This window comes from Plasmodium malariae (genome assembly GCF_900090045.1).
Source record: "Plasmodium malariae genome assembly, contig: PmUG01_00_36, whole genome shotgun sequence".
Taxonomy (NCBI): Eukaryota; Apicomplexa; class Aconoidasida; order Haemosporida; family Plasmodiidae; genus Plasmodium; species Plasmodium malariae.
In genome coordinates, this window is record NW_021638309.1 from 4,470 (window position 1) to 30,027 (window position 25,558).

The following is a 25,558-nucleotide window of genomic DNA, read 5'->3' on the forward strand; positions in this document are numbered from 1 at the left end:
TATATATATCTTTAATAAGGTAATATATTGAGAACGGATATAATTTATAATAATGAAATAATTTTTTATTACAAAAACACTGTTATTTTTTATTTAATATATTTTTTATTGTTTCTTCGTAAAAACATAATAAAAATTTCATAAAAACAATTTGTTTTTAACAATAGAAACAAAGCACAATAACTTCTGAATTAAACTATAAAATTTTTACTTTAATGTAATTTATAAAAAAATGACTTCTCTTGAAATAATGTAAATTGAAATCATTATTATATATTTAAAATATATAAATTATTCATTTATTATAATAAATTAATAAAAAATATTTTATATTAATACATTTCAAAATAAAACAAAATATATACGATTACTTAATATGCGAGATATTGATTATATGTAGAATATAGAATGTAGAGAATATAGATAATACGGCCTTTTATACATTAAGAGAAGTATTACTGATTTTAACTATGTTTTCCTATTAATTATCCCGATTTTATAAACATTATACTAATAAAAACATTGATTATTTCGAAAAAACAACTAATATTTGTAACAGTATAATAGGAGAAGTAATAAATAAAAAAAGGTTTTTCATAATTTTTTGTTTTCTTAATTGATTTATTGAAATCAGATATTACATAAACATATTCGTTCTTTTATTTTCTATAACATATACAAAACATCAAGTTTATAATAAACAATCTAATGTACAAAAAATATATATATTTCAAAGATAAATAATGACTCATCGTTTATTTTTATAAAATAATTTTCAAGGGTTCTACTGTATAACAATGTGTAATATATGCCATTATTTCTAAATGAAACGTTTATAAGTTTATAGACTTATTTTTTTTTTCTTTTAACTTATTATATATTTAGAAGAAATAATATATAAAAATAATACATAAACAAATAAAAGATAGAATAAATGATCTACAAACGTAATAATAATCTTGGAATGAAAATATAATTGTATAATTCTACTAGGAGTAGTAAAGAATATAATTTTTTATAAATATAGTTTTACATAGATATATAAGTAATTTTTATAAAAATTTTTTAACTATTACAATTATCTAAAGTAAAAAGCAAAATAAGAAATGTTCTATAATTCCCTTATTTAAATATAAAGTTTTATTAATCTAAAATTGATAAAGTTCTATTAATAATTAAATTATTAAAGAAAAGAGTATTCATAATTATTCATAATTTCATAATTGATCTATGAAAAAATATAGATATTCATTAAAGAGTTCTTAAATAAATTTAGTTATGAAACATATAATTATCATAATAAATTTTTCATAAAGATGATCTCTTATTTTTACCTTTAAATAAGAAATACATATGACCACAAAAGAACCCATGGTTTTAACCTTAGTGTAAGAGGAACCGTGTAATATATTAAAAAAAAAAGCAAAATAAACAAATTTTGAAAAATAATAATTGAATCGTTTATTAATAACGAAAAAAAAAAAATGTATATTTTTTAAAAATATAAATTACTTTATAAGAGAAGTCATATAAATTGTGAATGTGCATATTAAAATAACGATCGTGTATATATTATAATAAAAATACAAACGAAACATTTAGGACACCTAAAAATTGTATGTAAAGAACATACTTTTACTGTAACTACTGAGAAATATCAACATCACATTTTTATTTATCCGAAAAATATATTACATCTATTTTTTATGGCATGGAACAAAATTACCCTCCAAAATAAATTATAATACTAAAAAAATATAGAAGATGCGAACTATTATAAATATTTAAGGCAGAATTGTTTGCTTTTCTGTATTAAAATATATTTGTATATTATATGTGTTACATAAAAACAAGTTGTGAATATGCAGTTAATATTTTTAAGCACAATTTTATTAATAATAAAGAAAAATTTTCATAGATCATTAAAAAAATATTTCTCATAACAGTATACTAATTATAAGTAGCCTTTAATTTCATGTCCTCTTGCTTATAATGTTTATTCTAAAAATTTTACCGATACATTTACAAGCAGTAAAATATATAATAATGTAACTTACAATAATACAGATGTATATATCTCCTCCTAAGTAATTAATCTCCTTCGTAGTTCTTAACCTAGTATATATAGAGAATTACTCAATGAAATAAGAAATAATAAAAGTAATAAAAACTGTAAAAAAACCCTTATGGAGTAATTGCTAAAGAGAATTCATACATGCTAAATGTTTTAAACCTTTCTTCTCGATATGATATCTACGTTCCTATGTATATGTATAGGATTAAATCCTATATATAATATTTTTTCAAAAAATATATATGTATCTCTTCCAGTGAATTATATATAACATACATCAATATTTTTCTAATTTATTGTATACAAATCCAGAATTATCAATAATTTTAACCAACCTTTTTCATCATAATCTAATTCAGCATTATCATAATAATTGTCTTAATCATAATATCAATTTCCAAATAATATATTATTATTCCCATGTTATAGGCTCCCCCTTTTTTTCTAATAATAATATATATTTTATTGAGTCTAAAGTTTCATCTGTACCTTTCGAATTATCTAAAGGTTTATCAAAGGTATACTACAAGGAAAAAATATTTTTTATTATTTATAATGCCAAAAATTTACTCACACATAAGGGAAAATTTCTTAAAAGTATATATTTGTATATACAACATGAAGACGAAAAAAATATATAGAAAGCCTTCTTCTATGTTATATTCATATAGCATTATTAAAATAAGGATTTATCCAAATAGAAAGAATAAATGTATATGTTTTAAATAAAATAAAATATATGCTTTTTCCATTCACTTTAGTATTAATTAATTTAATAGCATTCAAATGTAGGTACAAATTTTGATGTATATATGCCAGGTATTGATAAAATGGTATATTTAAATGCTTCGATATTTTATTTAGCTAAAATATTAGTAAATTCACCAATAAAATGCATATTTAAAGGATAAAAAAAAAAAAAAAGATCATTTTATAAATATTATTTTAAATATTTCCAATAAAGCTCGTTATAAAAAAAGCAACATCAAATATAATAATTTCTAGTAGAACTAATTTTATTAGTAAATTCTCAAAAAATATATATATGTTATAATATTTTAAAAGAACAATTATAGATTTTTGTTATCAATACTTTTCAAAAAAAAAAAAAATAAAATAAAATAATTTTGAGGGTACATTAGTAATTTATTTTACAACTAGGATAAATAAAAGATAATCTAAAAGAAGTGGTGCATTAGCATATATTAAGATTATAGTTATTACTTTTTATCTAAGGTTCTTACTAATAATATCTGTAATTTGTACAAGTTATACATTTTAAGCATTATTTTATAATTGAAAAATACAAGAATATTTTATAATATATAATAGTATTCAAGAAAAAACAAAATAAAAAAAATAAGACAAGCTTTTTCTTACAGCATAAAATGTAATTTAACATATGCTATATACCTATGACATATAGAACACTTATACAAGAAAAATTTCGAAATGATATTATAGGATTTAGTTCGCATACAAAATATCAATTTTTTAAAATGTACCCTCTAGTCTAACTAGTTTATATACTCGTATCATTGTTTATATGGAATACTAAAATTTCTATTTAATTAAAAATAATATATTTTTTTATAATAGCTAAAATAAAATTTATTTCATTTAAATAAGCATGAAAATTGTATATTTTCTTTTATTATATTTTGAAAAAAAATATAAATTTATAATTTTTACAGAAATTATATTTTTGAAAAAAAGAATAAAAATATAAATGTAAAAAAAAAAATATTTTTAGTATATATAATTAAAAAAAAACAAAGCACCATAAAAAAATACTTTAAATAAAATAATTTAGAACACAATATGATATAGATAAGAAATAAGAAAAGACAATATAAAAAATAACATATAATACAATAAAGGAAAATCCATAATGCATTGATTTACTTTTTAACATTTTTATAAAGCAAATAATAGTGAGTGTATTTTATATTAAATTATAAATAAATATTACCACATATATTTTATTAAATTATCTATTTTAGATGATCACAAGAAAATAAATTATGAATTTATGAATATACCTATAAATCCAGATATATTTTTATTGTATACTCCTTATTGAATATAGTTCATGTATATTTTATTAAAAACGTGATATATTAAATATATTATTTTAAACTTATAAGAATAAATTGTTAATAAACTGTGTACAAAAATTAGTATTCTAAAGAAAAATTAATCAAAAAATTAAGTAATATCTTTAAATGTATAATATTATATATAATATATAACCTACAGTATTTCACAAAAATAATATAATTATTTTTCCATATTCATATAGTATATATATTTATGTATATTGATATAAATATCTTCAAAAATATTTTTTGTTCTTGTTCTTTAAATAATTCTTGCATTCGGCTATCTCTTACTTTATCAAAATTTATAAATTTATTGTAATATAAAAGTATAACAGTATTTATTAGTGAATAATACTATCAATTATAAAAGATATATAATCATAAATATTATATATATATATAATCTTTTATGTACTTATTATTTTCTAAATTTCCTTGTAACTAATCGACTTGATAAAATTTACAGCATTCATTTCTTTTTATATTTTTTTACATATATTGTAATTATTAAAAATATTCATTCTAATTGAATTTAATTTATTATTCATATTCAGTAAATTGAAAGAATCAATTTAAATAATTTTTATTATTCTTGAAATATTTAATTAGGTCTAATGTTAAGGCATATAAGATATGGGAATAGCATTATTAAATATATATATATATTAATCCTTTAATAATTTTTAAATTACAGTAAATACAACATCACTAATAATAATTATGTCTCATAAATATTCTTTTGTAATAATAGATTTTTTTTTTTTTAATTTAACATGTTCTTAATGTTATAATAATTATAAGATATATGACTTTATTTATTTTAATATTTTGTTTAAATATTAATTAATGTACGTTATTCATATTTTCACCGAAATTACTACATTTCTGCTGTTTCATTAAGTAATATATTTACAGTCATCCTGATTTTAGAACAAATAATTCTTTTTTATAGTACCATTGCCACTATGACAACTATGAAATATGTTAACACAAACATATATATGTTAAAACAATTTTTAAAATAAGGACAATACAATCTTTATCCATATACCTTCATTTTAGAGTAGACATTTACTCATATATATTTTTTATAATTTAGTTATTTTTGTAAATCATATATATCACTTTCATATTGCAAATATGTTTATATACATTTATTTAATATAATGATTAAAATTAAAAAAGGTACAAAATACTATGGTATATGTTTTATTTTTTATGTTCCAAAAGAATTAATACATTTTATGCAAAATCAATATGCATTTTCTTTGTACATATTTTTAATTATTACATGTGTATACTTCATTACATGCTTGTTTATCCATGGTGAATATTTTAATCATTTACATGTCTATAAAAGTCCATCTCATACATATATATGCGCATGTATAAGTTTTGTACCATTGCAGTAGGACGAACTAATAACTTTTACGTTTACTCTTTATTGTGTTAACTTTACACATTTTCGTTTTATATATTCGCTTATTAACTTTTATAATGCTTACGGCTAATGTACTACTTAAATCTCCATATAGAATTCTTTAATAAAGAAAATAAAAAGTAAGTTTACTCATTTAACGTAACATAAATTGGGAAAGCTATTAAGGAAAATTCCTCTATAACAAATAAATTTAAACAATCTATTTAAAAGACGTACATGAATTTTTATATTCCTTTTCTTTATTAACATCCTTAAGTGAAATAGCTCTTTCAATAAACTTTACGCATTATTAATATTATCTCTTGTCATATATCAGAGTTTCATTAATTTACTCATTCGATCCTATATACATAAACTTTTACATAAACTCATGTACAATGTGGAAACATAAGTTCGTAATGTGTTCAAGTCCTTGCAAAAATAATGTCAACGTGCAAATGTTTTTATATAAATATGTGTGCATGCATATCATTTACGACTTTTCAACGTAATTATTCTTAATTGATCATGGAGATATATATCACGAAAATAAAAAAACATTATATACATGTAAATGTACTCTATATGCTTAAATAATCATTCACTCATGAATAATACTAATGTATGAACATATACAGATATTCACATAATTATATCCTCAAACTATTTCAATTATTTATTAACATAACACTATCTCCACACCATAAAAATATTAGTCGATTTATTTTGTTTTAGATGATCTATATACACATTAACGTAATTATAAAATAATTCTTCTTATTGGGAAAATAACGTAAAAAGTATTTTACATTTATGCGTTTGACTCTCAAATATAATAAAAAATTGCTAAAATGATATATTAAGGGGAAAAATAGAAAGCATATCATATAAAATGCATTTTTTGTCTTTTAATTGTTCTAATTATATCATGTGTACTTTTTTCATAAGTAAAAGCTTCAATATTACCTTTAAAAATATCATCAAATACTTCAAAATATTTTAATATGTATACAAATAAATATGCGTTTTATGAATTTTAGTTAGGTACATATATGGAAACAAAAGAATAGACACATAATTCTAGTGGCTGCATGTTAATATATACATATTCTTGCAAATATACCTGTGCAAGAAGTATCAACATATGAGGTACATAAATCCTTTTAGAACTAAATAGATTTTATTTTTTATTATCGCAGATCATAATAGTTTACATAATTCCAAATATATATTCGCGCTTTTTTTGTCTTTACAAACTATCGAAGAGAAAATAAAATAAAGTAAAAAAGCATGTTCTAAACAGTTACCATTTTTTTAGTTTTTATTTTTTTTCGTTCCTGTTTATTTTACATTAACCAATTATATTTATTTGCGTCTTCCCTTTTTGTAAGAACATTTCTCTAATTGATCACTTACCAAGGAAAACAAAGTAAACAAAAGAAACATAAGTTTTAAAAGTGTACATTACATTTATACATTTATTATCATGCTTAATTATACATTATATTATTTTTCTTTTTTTTTTTTATTTCCTGTTTTCATTTTTTCTGGTTTTACTTTCTTATGGTCTCTCAGCTACTGTTTTACTATTTCTCCGTTCTCTCTTTTTTAGATTAATTTTCTTTTAAGCAAAATAAATTTTATACATACGTGCATTCAAAGAAATAAATAACTTACTATTCATAGAGTTCATATTGATATATATACAAAGTATTATTTGTTAATACTCTTTATTTTTTATTTTTTTTTCACTAAAATTTCTTCATTCCCATTCCTTTATATTAAAGAGCATAACGAATATCATACCAATAATAAAAAACAAATTAACATTTTCAATTATAAATACATAACATTTGACTATTATTATAACAGTTCAAAGTTGTATTCACCCATCAGTAACTTTTTCACCATGGTAAAAAGGCAATTCAACTTTTTCCTTTTTTATCAGAATTACAATGTAAGTTGATCTCCTTATAATATAATAATATCCTTTTTTCTAATTATAATTTTTTTAATATTAATTCCAAAATAAAAAAGAGGGGAAAAATGAAAAGTAAAATAAAAATTTAAAAGGTGAGTTATGGAGGTGAGCTAAAATAAGAAATAATAAAAGATAGGTAAAAAAGATAAATAAAAAATTTAAGGACTTTTTAGAAATACAAGTACATAAGCGCTATATATTAATTATTCATATATACACTTGAATATTTATAAACAACTTAAAAAAATATAAAAACGGAAAAAGAAAATGTAAGTATGAATATGCAATAGAGACGTACAAACATGTAACGGTATATATAAAATCCAAAGTATCAAATATATATATATAAACAGAAATTAGCATAAACAGGATGTAAATAAAATTTAAGGTCAAATGAGAACAAATTCAGTGTTCCTGATAAATTATTTTTATATAAATGATAAGGGTAAAAATGTTAAAACTGTTTTATTTTCCACTTATAGCAGTAGCTCCTGTCAAATATACCATTATACATAAATAGAGCAATTAATAACGATATAATTATAAAAATTGCATATATCATTTCCTTATTTTATTACATTTTATAATATTTAATCAAAAAAGTTCAAAATTTATATGGTTTTATTTTATTAATAATTATTTTAAATATCATATTACAGTATTTCATATATAAATGAACACATTATAACACGTAAAACAAACTATTAAGCACACATTAAAATAGTAATGAGATAATAGTTAACCAACCACATAATCCATTATCATCTATACATACATTATATTTTTATATGTACTTTTCTGATAGTTATATTTCTATACTAATTAAAAACAAAAAAATATTTAGTTAATTTTTTTTTTTTTTTAAAGGATATAATATTTTTCAAAAAAAAAAATATAATATTACATAAAATAAGAAACACTTCGAATACGTATATTATAATTATTTATTGTATTAATATATGTTATCCAATAAATGTGAACTAAATATATTTATTATCATATTATCTTATTCTTATATTATAATAATAATTATATTTTTGAAGTCACATATAACTTGAAAATAATGCATGCAAATAAAATATTAATCAAAAATTATATGATATTTCATGATTAATTATTTAACACATTATAATATTTAAATTACAATATTAAAATATCATGTATGCATTAATTCCAACCAAATTTATAAAACAATTAGAAAAAAATGACTTCGTATATGTTCTCTCAGATATATTGGTTTCAATATACATTAAATAATAATTATTAGTCAATAAAAACATAAAATAATTTATATATATTTATGTATTTCCATTAATTATAATATTATATTCATTTCTAACTAACATATATAAATTTGTTAAATAACTAAAGTTTAATTGCACCCGCGAAATTGTTACATAAAATATACCTATTTTACATGTAAAATTTTTAGAACAGTTCTGATATATATATATACAACATTTTTAAAACAGCCAATAGTTTATATGGAAAATACAATAAATATATCTTTGCAAGTGTATATATTATCTTACTAAGTAGATCGCAAATACCAATGTTACCAGAATTACAATATAATTTACATGAAATAAGAAAAATGTAATAAACTTTACATTATTAAAAATCTTTTCTCATGTCAGATTCATACATGTGTACATATCCTTAATGATTAGATATATAGTAATTGAGCAGTTAATAAATGAAATAGAAATGGTTCTTTTACAAAATATTTAATTAATTTATTAGAATTGCTAATGCGAAAAAAAAATAATAGTTCTATATTACAGTAAAATGATTATTTTGCGTACATATATAATATATACGTAAAGTGTAACATTTTAATAACGTATAGTAGTACCAAATATTAACAAAAATAAAGATATATATATATTAAAATTATTAATAACGTATTTTAACTTTCACTATGTACATTTTTCCTCTTGTACTAATTTTGATTCACTCTACTTCTAAAGTATAATACTATAAAGAAATAATACGCATGTGTTATTTAATTTACCAAAAAAAAAAATTTTAGAGCTCATATGAGTATAACTAGAACATACATGAATATTATATAATCATTTTCGTTTGTATATACAATAAAGCTTATATAATAACTTAAACTTATTAAAAAAAATATTGCATAATTAACAATATATATTACATTTATTTAAGTAAAACTTGCGCAAAGAAATATATTTATGTTTTAAATGTATATAATTAAAATTTATATAGACAAGAAAAACAGCATTATTTATTTGTGGGTTAACAATAATAAAAGATTTACCTTTTTTCTTTGTTTTTATTTTATTTAAAAAAATATTGTTTTAAATATAAAAAAATTAATAATATATATTATAATCTAAATATTTTTAATGTAATTTAAAATAATACAAACTCTTTACTTAATATATTTTAAGACAAAGAATAGGGAATATATAAAAAAATACCTACACATTATTATATGATTGTGAAAGTTGTATATTTGCTCTAGTTAACTCTAATAATAATATAAGTATTTACGCACATATGTATATATCTAAAATTTTATACTTATGAAAAACAAATATAGAAATCTATACTTATTATGTACTAATATATAACTATGTTTAATTTACAAATTTAATCGTTTAATATTGGTAAAAGTAAAAAATTTATATATAGTTTATTTATTTATAAATTTTCAAAATAATATATATAATTTTTTTTGTTTTATATAGTTGTTAAAACAATTAAGAAAATTAACAAAAAAATAAATGTCTTTTACTCTTCATATAATTTCAAAGATACAGATTCTCGAAGTCAGTAAAAAATTAAAATTAAGTCATATTTAATAGGGATAGTTTTTACTATATATATTTATATCACGTGAAAAAAATTACACGTATACTAAAAATGTTATAGCAATAATTGTATTTTATAACAGATTTCTCTTAAAATATATTATATACTTTAAATATTATTATTTTTCCTTAATAAAAAAACATATATATGTGCACTTTAATACTAAAAAAAATATTTACTTTTTATCATTAAATACACTATATAACACAATTATTTCTGAATTAGAACTAATAATATATTTACACAATAACCTAAAAAAATAATAATTTTAGAGTAGTACAAAATAAATAACAAAAAGAAACAATATTAAAATCAAAAATATCTTAGTTCACTGCAATTAAATCATTTACCTAGTTCCATTATTAACATATTTTAAAGCACATATATATTTAAGGAAAATCCATTTAATTACAACAATATATATAGAAAAAAATAACATTTTTAGTGAAACTGAAAATATTAATTTTGTTATGAAATCGAAAGTCTTAAATATTCAAATTTACAAAATAACTATGAACACATTTTGTTAAATTAGTATAATAAATATTCAACATATATGTTCTTGCATTTATAAAGTATAAGCAAATGTTAATATTTTTTATAAAAATATAATAATGACATATTTATTATATCACATTAAAAACTGAATTTTAGCAAAAATGATATTCCTTAATATTCATTTTATCTTTTTCTATACTTAGTTTTTTCATATTTTTTAACTCTTTTATGGTAATAGATAATTCCTGATATAATTAATAGCTAATATAATGAAAGGTATAACATATATTATAATACCAAATAACTGTCCTAATATACAACCTTCTTTAACTGCTGTTGCAGTACAACCATTATGTGTACCTCCACCAAAAATTGAATTATGCTTCCAAAACCATGATGAATTAGTTTTTAACCAATTTAACATTGTCTTCAACCACCAATCATCATTACAATTTGCCCAATCGTTTAGAATTTTCGATAATCCTAATGCACCCCACAATCCCTTTTTTCCATCTACCAAACCCCATGTAAAATCTGTTATGAGTACAGTTAGTAACAACAAGAACAATAATAAAGGTAAAGTAATTCGCAGTGCTAGTTTTTTGTACATTATTTTTTTGTAAATCTTATTACTAATCATTTTGTTACGTTTAAGAAAATCTTCAAAATCAAGTTCTTTAAATATTTTTTTTTCAATAATGGAATATTTTTTTGTTTCAAATATATTAGCTTCTTTTTTCATAGCATTCCTATGATCTTTTATACTCTTTGATGAACTTTTATATAAATGATTCTTTTTTTCTGGGGTTTCACCTTCATTATTAGATAAATATTTTTTTTTTTTCACTCCACTATTTGACATGTCTTGTTTTAACCCTAGTATATTTAAATCACTTTCTTCTTTATGTGTTGCTAATAATCGATAATGTTTTCCATCTAATTTACTATCATTATTAGAGTTATCTTTTAGAAATTTGTTAAGCGTGCTCTGAAAAAGAAAAAATCAAATATTAGCTATTTAGAAAATAAATAGTTTCATGTTAAAAAACTGAATATATAAAAATATAACAACAAAAATATAAATTGTACATATATGAGTAAATGGTATTATCATACCTTATCAATTCTAAAATGGAATAACCATGTTAAAAATATAAACGCTAAAATATTAAGAAATAATGATTTAATATTTTTTTCCATGATATAGATTTTCAGCATTTCAATGTACTAAGTAATAAAAATAATAACAAAAACATAAAATTCTTCTAATGATAAAAAATTATATACAATTTATTTGATTATTTTTTCTATATTTACTATCTTTCCGTAAAAAATATATTGTATATAATTATAATGTTTTTCACACCGAAGTAAAATAACATTAAAAATATATATTATAAAATGCTTTCTTAATTTTAAGTAAAATGTTATTTTCATTAAAATGATTTTATTATAATTCATTGTTATATACATAAAATATTTTTTTAATATATTCGTGTAATTAAATAATTTTTTTATTAAACGTTTTTAATGTAAAGTAAAAAAATACATTTTTTTATCATATAGGGAAATTTTTAGTTAATATGATATATATTTTCTATATTCTATATAATATAGAGAATGTAGAGAATAGATTGTTCAATATATAATGAGAATAATAACGATTTGATGAATTACTATTAAAAAAAATTTAATTCCATAAACATTTGTTTTCAGAAAAACTTGTTATAGACAACAAGATATTAATTGTTATAATAATAAAATAATAGTAATAATAACTAAAGAAAAAAATATTATGTATAACCTTCCCTTTTTATATTATTAAAAGTTTTTGCGTTAACTACACTTTAAACATATTCATTATATTATAACATTACATATCTTAGAAATTAAACATAAAAATGCTTAAATAATCTATGAATAAAAATATATATATAAGTGTACACTAATTTTTTTTTTTTAATATAATTTCATAGAGAAACACTTTTTATTATATATAAATAATACTATTACTGCTAAATGAAAATTCTGTAATTTCATCAATACAACATTTTTTTTAATTTTAATTATGCATATATATATATAAAAAATATAATAAAAAATAATGAAAAAAAAAAATAAAAAATATATAGAGTAATTATTATTTAAATTGTATTAAAATCAGAATAACCTTAGATCAAAAATGTATTTCTTTATTACATTCAAGAATGGAAATATATATATCCTTTTTGGGTATCTATATTTTTTTTCAAAAATATTTAAGTTTCATAATATAACGTTAAAACAATATCTACGTTATTGTATATATAATATATTGAATAAAGATATAATTAGAATTATTGTAACTACATACTAATATGCAACATTAATTATTCTCTATATAAAATTTCAACTAAAAACAAAATTACACTAATAAATGTTTACTATTTTTTATCTGTAAACTGAGAACTGAATATCCATTTATGAATCATCCGCAAAATATAATTAATTTTTTTTTCTTTTTGCTTATATTATATTTAAGATTTACGCGTTACAAATATAAATAAATTAGTAGTAATCAATGTATACTACATGTTTATTTAGAACTCAACAAATTTATCGACAACAAAAAAAAAAAAAAATAATAATAAATTTATTTATTATCAAAATAATATATATGCAAATAGCTCGACCAAAATGTAAATAGAACTATAATTAGGAACTATAATGAAATAATAAATGATTTCAACTATTTATTTAATAGAAATATGTTAGAATCCTCAATTTAGTGAATTATAAAAAGTATTCGATATTTAATAAGAACATATCTTCAATATACACTTATTATTTCACATTTATAAGATGTAAAAGAAACTAAAATTTTAACTTCCCTACGTAATATAATGGGTAAAATTAGTGGATTATTCTATAGATATACGATATAATCTCTCTTTTTAAAAATACATTTATTATTGAAAGCGTTTTTTCTGAAGAATCATATATTTAAATTACAAAGTTCCCTTATTTTTTATATATTTTATTAATATTTTAGTTAAATTATATTTTCGTATACTTAAAATTCTATTACAGTTATAATCAAGAAGTTTTTCTTAACAAACATATAAATCAATATAAAAGCATAATAAAAACTGAAATAATTTGACAAGTATTATTTTAACCTTAGTAACGAATAAAAGTTTATAAAAGAGAATATTCTATACCTTCCAAAGAGATTAAACTTATGTACTTATGATATTTTAAGTGATATAATATATTAATAAGTAGATATTCTAATACATTGTTCTTTTTATGTGAATATGTACTAATAATATTTTATTTTATTGTATAACATTTCAATAAAATTATATAATACACTTTTTTACAAAAATAATTGTAGGGTGTATGGTACTCTGGAATATGTTTTAATAAATGTAAAGTAATCCCCTTTTTGAAATTGCTATATTTACAATTAAAACATTTTTCTTTTATACTGTGCAAACAATACTGTCTCATTTCAATTTTAACTAAAAACTAAAGAGTATTTTTAGTTAAGAAATTATTTTTAAAATTCAGTGTATCAAAAAAATAAATTTATAAAAAATCAACATATAATATATCATTTTTTTACATATAAAAATAATTTGATATGAATTGAATTTTTGCTACCCAATTAACATTTATTTAATACAATGACATCCTACAATGTTTAGAACTCATATTTTATTTTTCCCTTATATTCAAATGAGTATCATGTTTTTTCAAAAATTTGGTGTTCTTTAAATGAAATAAATATTTTTTTTCAAAAAGTATTATTTTTTCCATTTATATATTATAATTTTTTTTTTTTTTTTAGGATGATACAGTGAAATCTTTTCTTAAATATATTGAAAAATTTAATTCATTCGCCTCCCCAAATTGAGAAATTAATAATACCCTTTGTAGTACTATTTATTCAACAGATTCAGAAAATCTATTTATTCAGATTTTGTCTCTTAATGTCCAACATTTAGTGAGTACTTAAATAGTATGTATTCGAAGAAGGACGAACCTGTTGCTCATGATATATGTAAATAATTGAATTATCTATTAAATACTGGTAATTTTCATAATAAATATAATTTGTTTAATAAAATTAAAGTTGATATAACAGGATTTATTAATGATACATGTAAGCAAGAAATAAAAATAATTAATTCTCGTATTCTAGAAAATCTTAAAAATCTATACAGTTATTATGAGGATTTGAATAGCTTTAATGGTAAATGCAATAAACCTAATGATAATGGAAGCGATAATTGGAAATCATTATAATTTTCATACTAAACATTATAAATGATGCTCAGGATATAAAAATGACGAATTTCGTGAAGAGTTAAACAAATTTAAAAAAGCACATAATAAATAAATGTCCGCTGTAACTTCTCACTCTAATATACCACAGATTTTACCACCTACAAAAGTAAATTACTTATTTGTTTCCACCTTAAAAACAGCTGTAGTATTATAACATCTTTCACTTTATTCATTTTATATAAGGTTAATATATATTGTACATAATTGTGCGAATATTATACCACAATTTGTAAATTACATTTTTACGAAAAAAATAAAAAATAATTTATTATTTTTGAGTATATATATACATATTTATTTTCTTCTATATAGTTTAATCCAGTCAAATGTTGTATGCGTAACTGTTTACAATGAAAGAAAATAAATGAAATTAAGGAATTTTGAGCAACTAGAGAATCCTTACAAAATATATAAAAAGTAATAAACAGATATAATAGAAGATTTCACAATGTAAACTGTCATTCTCAATGAGGTTTTTATATAAAAATTACAGTTAATATTATATACATTAAAAAGTAGTATACTTAGTAGTATAAAGGTTACATATAAGGGAATATATATTAATAAATTCGATAAATGAAACTTAAGAGAAAGTATTTAAAATTTATAAGAGTTGCAAAAATAATTATATAAAAATTATTCAAAGAAAAGGTTACCATAAATAGAACGTGATTCAAGAACCAGTTGCATAAAAATATTTTTGTATATCATATTTTCATTATCGTAAAAAAAAAAAATTTTAAAACGTAAATATATAAGACAACACTATGACATAAATGTAGATTTTTTACACAGTAATATGTATTAACATTTATTACATACTTATTAAAAGAGGAATAAAAAAAATTAAAAAAAATAAAGAAACAAGAAATATGTAATACTAACATTATAACACATTATTAAAAGATTGGCTTATTCAAATAAAAAGGACAAATAAAAATTTTTGTATGATGAAAAAATACTCAATATTATTTTTTATGACCTTTTCTTTATAGTTACCATAAATTTGGTAAAGACAAAAATGCTTAGCATGTACTTCATATTTCTAATATATATTAAAAACTTATGTAGTTTTTTATATTTTTTTAATACTTGTTATTAATTTTACCTTATTATACATACGTTGTGAACGGCATAATCATGTATGTAACAACAAATATTATAAAAATAATAATAAAACATTTTCTTATTAATTTGTTTATGCAATAACATGTTCAAATATTTTTAACCGAATTAATTCATAAAAATTGTACTTTCGTTTGCTTACGAATTCTTCATATTATTAATAATTTATTTTTAATTTAAAATATATTTCAGTAATAAAAAAATTGTTTTGGTTAATATATTAAAAGTATAAGCTATAAATTAAAAGTTCTTTTATAGATTAAAAAAATAAACTTAAAATTCATGTTATTTTTCTTTAAATTTTTTTTTTTTTTTAAGTACATAAATATAAAGGTATATCATTTTCTTAAATGTGTAAGATTTATATTTTTCATTTACTAAAAAAATTAATTGTATATTTAATAATAGGCATAATATTAAAAAATAAAATATTAGCAATAATAAAATAAAAATATTAACCGTTCTACCTAAACTCAGAAGCTTATTTTAAATGGATATTATTTTATTATATATATAATTTCCGAGATATACCATAAGACAAAAAAAAAAAAACTAACATCTCTTAAGAAGTCAAAAGGAATATATATATTTAATAAAATAAATATTTTGTTTTTTATATTGAGTAAAATATATATATATGTGTATAGCATTGTAACATTATATACTTACATCGTTTCATCAATTACAAAAGAAAACGTAATATTTTTTAATATAAAGCTAGTTATATATTTTTCTTATTAGAACTACAATAATCATATTAAGCTTGAAGATGATAAAAAATATAGAACAATTATTTTTCATTCAAAATATAAATTGTAAAACGACATCAATAAAGTTATATTAATTTAACCTCATATACATAAATTTTTTTAAAAATTCTATTTTAAACAAATATAAATATTAAGCAATAACATTTAATTTTTCTGTAATAATAATTTATTATTCAAAATGAAAAACATTAAAACATTGAAATTAGCAAAAGAACGAACATATTTTATTACCATTCCTTATAAAAATGAAGAGCTATACGCATGTGCATCTATAAAATTGTAGAAATAATAGTTATGAATATTAAAAATATATAGATAAAAGTATCACTGTTATTGCATCATATTGATAGTATTCTTATAGAAAAAAAAATATTTATTATTCAATTCACTGAGTCATATACTTAATTTTTTTATATTTTTCATTATTTCTTAATATCTTAGGAATTGTTACTATAAGTATGATAGCTAATACAATAATAAGTAGGCAAAATATTCCTATATAAAAATATTCTACTCCTGGTACTCCTGCCTGTGATAATGCTCCTCCTCCTGATTCTTGGTTTACTAAAGATTTTATTGCTTCTATAATTTGTTTTAGACCTAAATTGTTATATATAAATTCCCAACAACTTTTAAATGGTGTAAAAGTTGCATCCTTAACCATCTCATATCCATACGATATGGGTAATCCAAATCCCAACAAGAAAAAAATCAAAAACGTAGCAATTCCAAATCCGTAACTTCTAAATTTTATTTTTTTTAAAGCTATATCACGAGTTCTTTTTTTTTTCTCGACAAAATTATCATAATCTTTTTTTTTCATAAATTTTCTTTCAAAATGGAAATGCTTTCCGTCAAACATTCCATTATTATAATCTATAAATTCTGTATAGTATTGTGCCTTATTTAATAATATTCTATTGGACTGCTTGTGTTTTCCTTTTGTCTCTTTTTTATCATTATATATATGATTTTTTGTGCGCACTCTATTGTTTAATGTATCTTCTTTTAACGTCACAATACTTGAATCCTTGTCGTGCTTATATTTTCCAAGTAATCGATAATTACTTTTACTCAATTTTCCAGCAAGATTATAGTTCTCATTCAGGAAATTAATAGAAGTATTCTAAAAAAACAAAACAAATATTTACTATTTAATTTAGTAAAAAATTTAATGCTAAGTAATAGTGTCATTTAATAAAAAACACTAAAAATATAAATAATACAATATATGCTTATGTTATATCGTTATACCACATTGTTAAATGGAAAAGTCCACGATAAAAGAAGAAAAGCATTAATTTTTATAAAAAGAAGTAATTTAATTTTTTTATACATCATAGGGATATTTAATACATTAATTTTTTGAAAAGGTTAAAAATTAATAATAATATAGTATTTTTTTATCATAAAGCACGCTGTAATTATTTATTTAATTTTCTATTATTGTTATTTTTTATTTTTTAGTAATAACATAATAATATATACATAGTTATAACATACTTTTCAGCTTCTGCAAAGAGAAATGAATTAATTATTGCATTATATAATATTTAACATAACTCTATTTAAAAAGATATCTTTCACTAAAATAAAATAATTTACTAGATTAACAAATATTTAAAATATATAATTTATTTAATACATTGTATTAATTAAATTATTAATTTATTAATATTTTCGGAACAAATTAAAAAATAAATATGTATTTCTTATTACATGGAAATATTGAACACTTATACCATAGAGAATATAGAGAATACATATATAATATATTCCTATATATATAAGACAATAATTACTAATCTTAATCATGTTATCCTAATAATGATATCTATATTATATACATTATATTCTAGACGAAATTTTTGTTATACTTATATAAATATTATATATAATAACAATAAAATAACAGCGGAAATAAACGAAGAAAGGAATATTTTGTATTAAGTTAATTGTAATACATTTGCCAATAACTCCTTTAAGATTCACAATAATTTATATATTATAATATATTTTAAAATAATAAAATTTATATGGTAATACTTAATCTACGAAAAAATATCTGTTCTAAAAGAAAATAAAAATTGATTTTTTATTGTTCCCATAATATTATAGAAATATAGATATTAATTATAAATGGTTCACATCATTGTTTATAAATAAAAAATATTTGTATTAATCTTCCTAATTACTAATATATTTTTTTAATTAACTATACATATTTATAAAAAATATTAATATACTTAAGAAAAAAAAAAATTTATGACAATAAAATTATTCCGTATATCTATTAATATACGTATTTTTTATATAAAACTAAACAGTTTTACAAATTATAGTAATACATAACATTAACAAAAAAAAAAAAATAAATACTAAAAATATTTGTTTTCTATATTTAAATGGTTATTAGAGATATTTTTAATTTCCACTGAAGAAATGACCATACATGCTAGTTTAATTTTCTTTTAGTCCTAATAATATTTTTTTACAAATGATTAATATTGCATGTATTATTTTAAGTAAACAGTACTTTATGAAGTGTATGTAAACGTTAAAAATAAAATATTTAAGTATATTATATTACAAAATACATTGGAATATGTAAAAATAAAATTTGATAAATGATATTTATATATTAAATTTACTTAAAAAATATCTGTATGTTCAACCTTATTCAATATACTTATTTAATTGAACAATGTAAGAAGAACAAACTTTTAAAACACACATAATTACAACATAATAAATAAAAATATCCTTATGATTTTATAAATTATTTATAAAAAAATAATTCTTTCATTTTTGTTTTGTTTTGTTTAACATATTATCGCTATTAATTTTTATGAATTGACTAATTCTTAATATAAATGATATATATTTTTATACAACTTTAATATGAAATTAGTACAATACATAATACATATACGAAAATAAAACATAGATAAAATATAGAGATAAATACCTATATATTATTGTGTAGCGGTAGAAAACATATATTCTTTTTAATTAACCTTAATAACAATATTTATTTGTATATATATATATGTATATATATATAACACATTTTTAGTGGATTATCATTGTGAATAAAAGAAAATATAAATAGAAAACAAATCGAAATATATCATCCACCACAATATTACTGCATTTAAATAAGTTCATCTTTTAATAATGAAAAATATATAAATATATATTTAATTTGTCTTTTCAAAATACATTTAAAGCCACAACAAAGCACAATAATAATAAATAAAATGGATTGGACTCTTCCCTTAAGTATAAAAATAATTCTGAATTTAGTAAAATATTATAAATAATCAATGATTAATAAATATATTATTTAATTAAATACTTATATTTTCCTTGTTAAAGCATGAAAAAACAACTATTTTTTATAATGACATGTACAGGAAATATATTATTCATATCACATTAACCTTAATTTACAGAATAAATGTTAGGTTTTTAATTAAAAATATATATGCCAACACTACAAAATATCTTTGCATTATTTCAATAAGGGAAAAACATGGAATATTTATTTTTAATATAAAAATAATAATAAATTTTTTTATTTCTTCCATCAGATAATAATTTTAGACCAAGTCATACTAAAAAAAAGTACCATTTATAATAGCTCAAAAAAAGATTACATAAAATTTAAAAAAAATTATATGAATTGTTCTGTTTTATATTAATTTTAACGGACAAACTTATTTTTTTATTAGGAATATAATAAAATATTCACTTATACATATATATATATATATATTAAGTGGTACTATGTAGTTATACTAATACAATACCTTAAAATACAGGTGGAAAAACAATAAAACATTTATACTCTAAGAAAAAAAATAAAACATGTTTTTTTTCAGATGTGTATCAAAATAGCTTTGTATATGATGATACAGTTATAAAATTTATTCAAATATGGTCATGTTTATTAGGTATATCACTAAATCTATTACAGATATTTCTTCAAATTTGAGATTTATTTATAAATATAATCATGTTTCTTACTATCCATTTTACCTTTTCCTGAACTTAATTTTTTCATATTTTTTAACTTTTTTATGATAGTAAAATAACCATAATATAATTGCGACAACACATATTAGTAAAGGTAAAAAAAACATTAGATTACTAAAAAAAGGTTTAAGAATAATAGTAACATTCCCACCACTTCCTTGGGAGATTGTTTTACTGTTACACCCATAAATTTTAAAGGGGAACTTAACAACCAATCACGTAATATATTAAAACAATTCTTACCAAAATATGATGTCAACGTATTAATGAACTTAGCTATAATTATATAACCGCAAAAATAATCAGATATTAATGCAACTGACAATAACAATATCAGTATTATAGGTAAAGAAAGTTTTAAACCGTATTTTCTACGTATTATCTTTTTGTAAATCTTGTCAGTAATTATCCTATTGTTTTTAAGAAAATCTTCGTAATCAAGTTCTTTGAATATTTTTTTCTCTAAATAGGAATATTTTTTTGTTTCAAATATACAAGTTTTATTTTTCATAGCTTTTTTATTGCCCCTCGCATTCCTTGATGAACATCTACTAGATAATTCCTTTTTTTGTGTCCTTTCGTTTTCATTATAAGATATATTTTTTCTTTTATGAAATTCATTACTTGATAACTCATCCTTTATCCCTGTAATAATTGAATCCCTATTCTTTTTATATTTAGCTAGTAATCGATAATTTCCTATATCTGTTTTTCTATAAAATTTGTATTTTTTATCCAGAAATTTGTTAAAAATAATCTAAAAAAACAAATTAAATATTTATTATTTAATCTAATAAAAAATATCCCTCTAAAAAAGAGTATAAAGAAAAATAAAATACAAAAAATTATAAATATTAAAAATGTCCTTAATATTATCATACGATGTTATTGCCAAGATGGAATATCCAAGATGAAATAAGAAACACAAAAATTTTAATAAACAATACTGATTTAATATTTTGTTCCATGATATTCATTTTTAGAATTGTAATATATACATTGAGGAATAAATTTACAATAATATATTTTTAATTACAAATGTTTCTACATTTATTTTTCTAATTTCTTTTTTATATATTTTTATGAAAACTAAATAATATATATATAATTTCGATGCATTTTACAGCAGACACAAAAAATAAAAACTCTATATATTAAAAAAATTTTATATTAAATATATTTTCAAAAAAGCATTTTTAATAAAGATAAAAAAAATTTTAATCTTTTCAAAAATATTTAAATTATATAGTATAATTATACTATATAGTTGATTAATTAAATTGTTTTTTTACTAATCCTTCAAAAAACAAATAAAAAAAAATATAAGTTTTCAGAATATTTCTCTATATTGTATTTATATAGTATACGGTATATATAGAATATAGAATGTATAAATTATAGATAATACGTTGCACTATATATTGAGATAATTATATCTAATTATTAATTTATTGTTTTAATAACAATTCTAATTTTATAGAAATTATATTTATGAAATACTCCTTATGACAATTAAGTAAAATTAATTATTTTAATAATTTAATAATGACAATAATAAACGAAGAAGAAAATATGTTTTATGGAATTTTATATTACATTAATTATAACACTTTCATTTTTTAAAAGGTTGTAATGAATTTAAAAAATCTTAATTATATATTACAAGAAAAACTTTACAAAAAAATATATATGTTCTAAAAGTAAATAAATTGCAATTTTCGATTAATTTATCGTATTATCTAAAAGTTAATGTTTCTTATTTAATTTAATTCTTATCTTTATTTGCTAGTGTAATGTTTTTAAATTCTCAACTTCATTTTTCTTTTTTCAATAAACTATGTACTCAAAAAAAATGTTAATTTAATAAAACCGAAAAAAAGCAGTAATTAGTGTATTACATGTATTATTATTAAAATATTATTTAATTAATGATATATTTTTTTAATTTTGTTATAATTAAATTAAATATTTTGTTTGTTAGTCAATTTATTTTACTTCAGATATCTAATATATTTTTATAAATAGAAATATATCAAAATTATACAGTTTTAATAATATAATATGTATAAGTATCCTTTCGTATAGTGGAAATTTGTAGTATTACACTAAACTAATAATTTATTCATATAATTACTGTTAAAATTATAGTATCACTAATGTGCTAGTTATTTCGCAGAAATAGGATAAAACGTAATACCTGAAACTTAAACTAAAAGCTATACCCGTATTTATGAATTATATATAAGAAATTACTATTAATTTTGTTTTATCCAATAGATGGGTGTTATTTTTATGAATTAATTAGTAGTTATCAGTATAATCTAGAAATATTTTTATATATTTTTGCAGTAATATTAAAATATGATATAATATATTTATAGACAATAATAAAACATATCTTAAATATATAAATAAATACCAATACAATAATAAAATACTGTATAATATATATTTCTTTTAATTTCGTCTAATGTTGATTTAAATATATTCTGTTACATATCAAATTCTCCCAAAATCACTGTTTCACCCAGGTACGAAAAAAGATTTATACATATTATTTATGAGCATGTGATTAAATTTGATTTTTTAATTTAATTTTTGAACAAAATATAAAATAAAAACAATATAGAATACATTTTTTTTATTCCCTATTTAACATATATTTAATTAATTTTTTCGAAATCAAATAAAAATTATATTTAAGTACAATAGTAAAACAATAAACATTTTTAACTATTCAATTAATGTAGTGACATAATATGTCATAATTATTAAATAATTATAGATAATAGATATTCGAATAAATATTTTCTAATTATATATTTATAATTTTATATTTATACAATGCAAATGAAACAAGTATTCTGTTAATTTTTTTTTTTGTAGATGGTACATTCTCTAAGATATTCTATCAAAAATATATCGTATATAATAAATATAAGGTTTTCACTTAAATTAAATATATATATATATATATCAATAAACCTAAATATATTCAACTCCTTTCATAAAATATCAAAAAAGTCACATTTATTTTTAACTTAAGGATAGTAACACATTTTCTTAATAGCTACAATATATAGTAAAATTAGACAAGTAGAATGCACGATATAGAAAGAAACAGTTATTTTTTAATATATAAATTATTACGAGAATTTAATAAAGATTTACATATTATGATATAGCATATCTATTCTAAAATAAAAACATATATTTTTCATGAAAAATATTATAAACACAAAAATATACATATATATAATGTCATATATATTTAATCAAGATTAATTTGTACATTAAATGTATATTATAATACATTATGATATTTTAATTCAAAATAAATTGGAGAACATAATTTTTTATAACGAACCATAAAATATTTCACTTTTACACACGTGTATTTATTATTTAAAAAAAAAAAAAATTATGTTTATTAAGAATATATCACTAAAAATATCACAGATATTATGTCATATTTATAACCTACTTACAGAAAACTATATACTAGAAATTATATATTTCACTCAGTCATATACTTAATTCTTTTATATTTTTCATTATTCCTTAAGATCTTATAAATTGCAACTATAATCATAACAGATAATATAACGAAAAGTATACTAGATAATATTGTATAAAGATTGTATCATCTACTCTTTTGCCAGAACTCAATAATTTTTTTCAAAGCATGCTGGATTGGATGTGAAACTATTGTAATATTGTTCCATGCTTCACTTAAAGGCTTTATTCCTTGTAGCATTGGTATACCTATTCCCAAGAAGATAAAAATTAAAAATATGGCAACTCCAAATCCGTAACTTCTAAATTTTTTTTTTTTTAAACCAATATCAAGAATTCTCCTATTACCTTCATGAATATTATCATAATCTTACTTTTTAATCCATTTTTTTTCAAAATGGAAATGTTTTCCATGAAACATCCCATTATTATAATCCACAACTTCTATATATAATCCCCCCTTATTTAACGAATTTCTATTTAATTGTTTATTTTTTCCATGAGTATATTTATCATTATTACATATATATCTTTGTTTATTCATTCAATTATACGGAATCTCTTCTTTTAAATATATATTATTTGAATATTTATCCTGTTTATATGTTGCCAGTGATCGATAATTTCTTATATCTGATTTTTTACCAAAGTTAAAGACTTCATCATATGATTTGATAAATGAGCTCTAAAAATAATAAATAAAGTAATTATTTGCTATTTAATATAATTAATAATTAATTGTTTAAAATACATTATTGCAATTAATACATATAATAAAATGAATAATCGAAATATCATTAAATTCTATTATCATACCACATCATTGTTAAAGTGACATAAACAAGTTACAAGGATAAACAT

The 25,558-nt window shown here is 18.9% G+C and overlaps 3 protein-coding genes and 1 pseudogene across 4 annotated transcripts; all 4 read right to left on the reverse strand.

Annotated features, from left to right (window-relative positions):
• Positions 1-11,142: 11,142 nt before the first annotated feature.
• Positions 11,143-12,116, reverse strand: PmUG01_00060600 (fam-l protein; the record flags this gene model as incomplete). The annotated part of the gene is made up of 2 exons (XM_029004988.1): positions 11,143-11,904; positions 12,033-12,116. The coding sequence occupies 2 exons, from the start codon at positions 12,114-12,116 to the stop codon at positions 11,143-11,145; spliced, it is 846 nt and encodes a 281-aa protein (XP_028859117.1).
• A 5,412-nt stretch (positions 12,117-17,528) lies between these two features.
• Positions 17,529-18,484, reverse strand: PmUG01_00060700 (fam-m protein; the record flags this gene model as incomplete). Its single annotated transcript, XM_029004999.1, has 2 exons — positions 17,529-18,269; positions 18,401-18,484. The coding sequence occupies 2 exons, from the start codon at positions 18,482-18,484 to the stop codon at positions 17,529-17,531; spliced, it is 825 nt and encodes a 274-aa protein (XP_028859118.1).
• A 2,803-nt stretch (positions 18,485-21,287) lies between these two features.
• PmUG01_00060800 (fam-l protein) lies at positions 21,288-22,158 on the reverse strand (the record flags this gene model as incomplete). Its single annotated transcript, XM_029005010.1, has 2 exons — positions 21,288-21,938; positions 22,063-22,158. 2 exons carry the CDS (start codon positions 22,156-22,158, stop codon positions 21,288-21,290), a joined length of 747 nt encoding a protein of 248 aa, XP_028859119.1.
• A 2,669-nt stretch (positions 22,159-24,827) lies between these two features.
• On the reverse strand, positions 24,828-25,558 carry PmUG01_00060900 (annotated as a pseudogene). Its single transcript has 2 exons — positions 25,514-25,558; positions 24,828-25,382 (listed from the first exon to the last, which is right to left on the reverse strand). Coding segments are annotated over exons 1-2 (600 nt in total).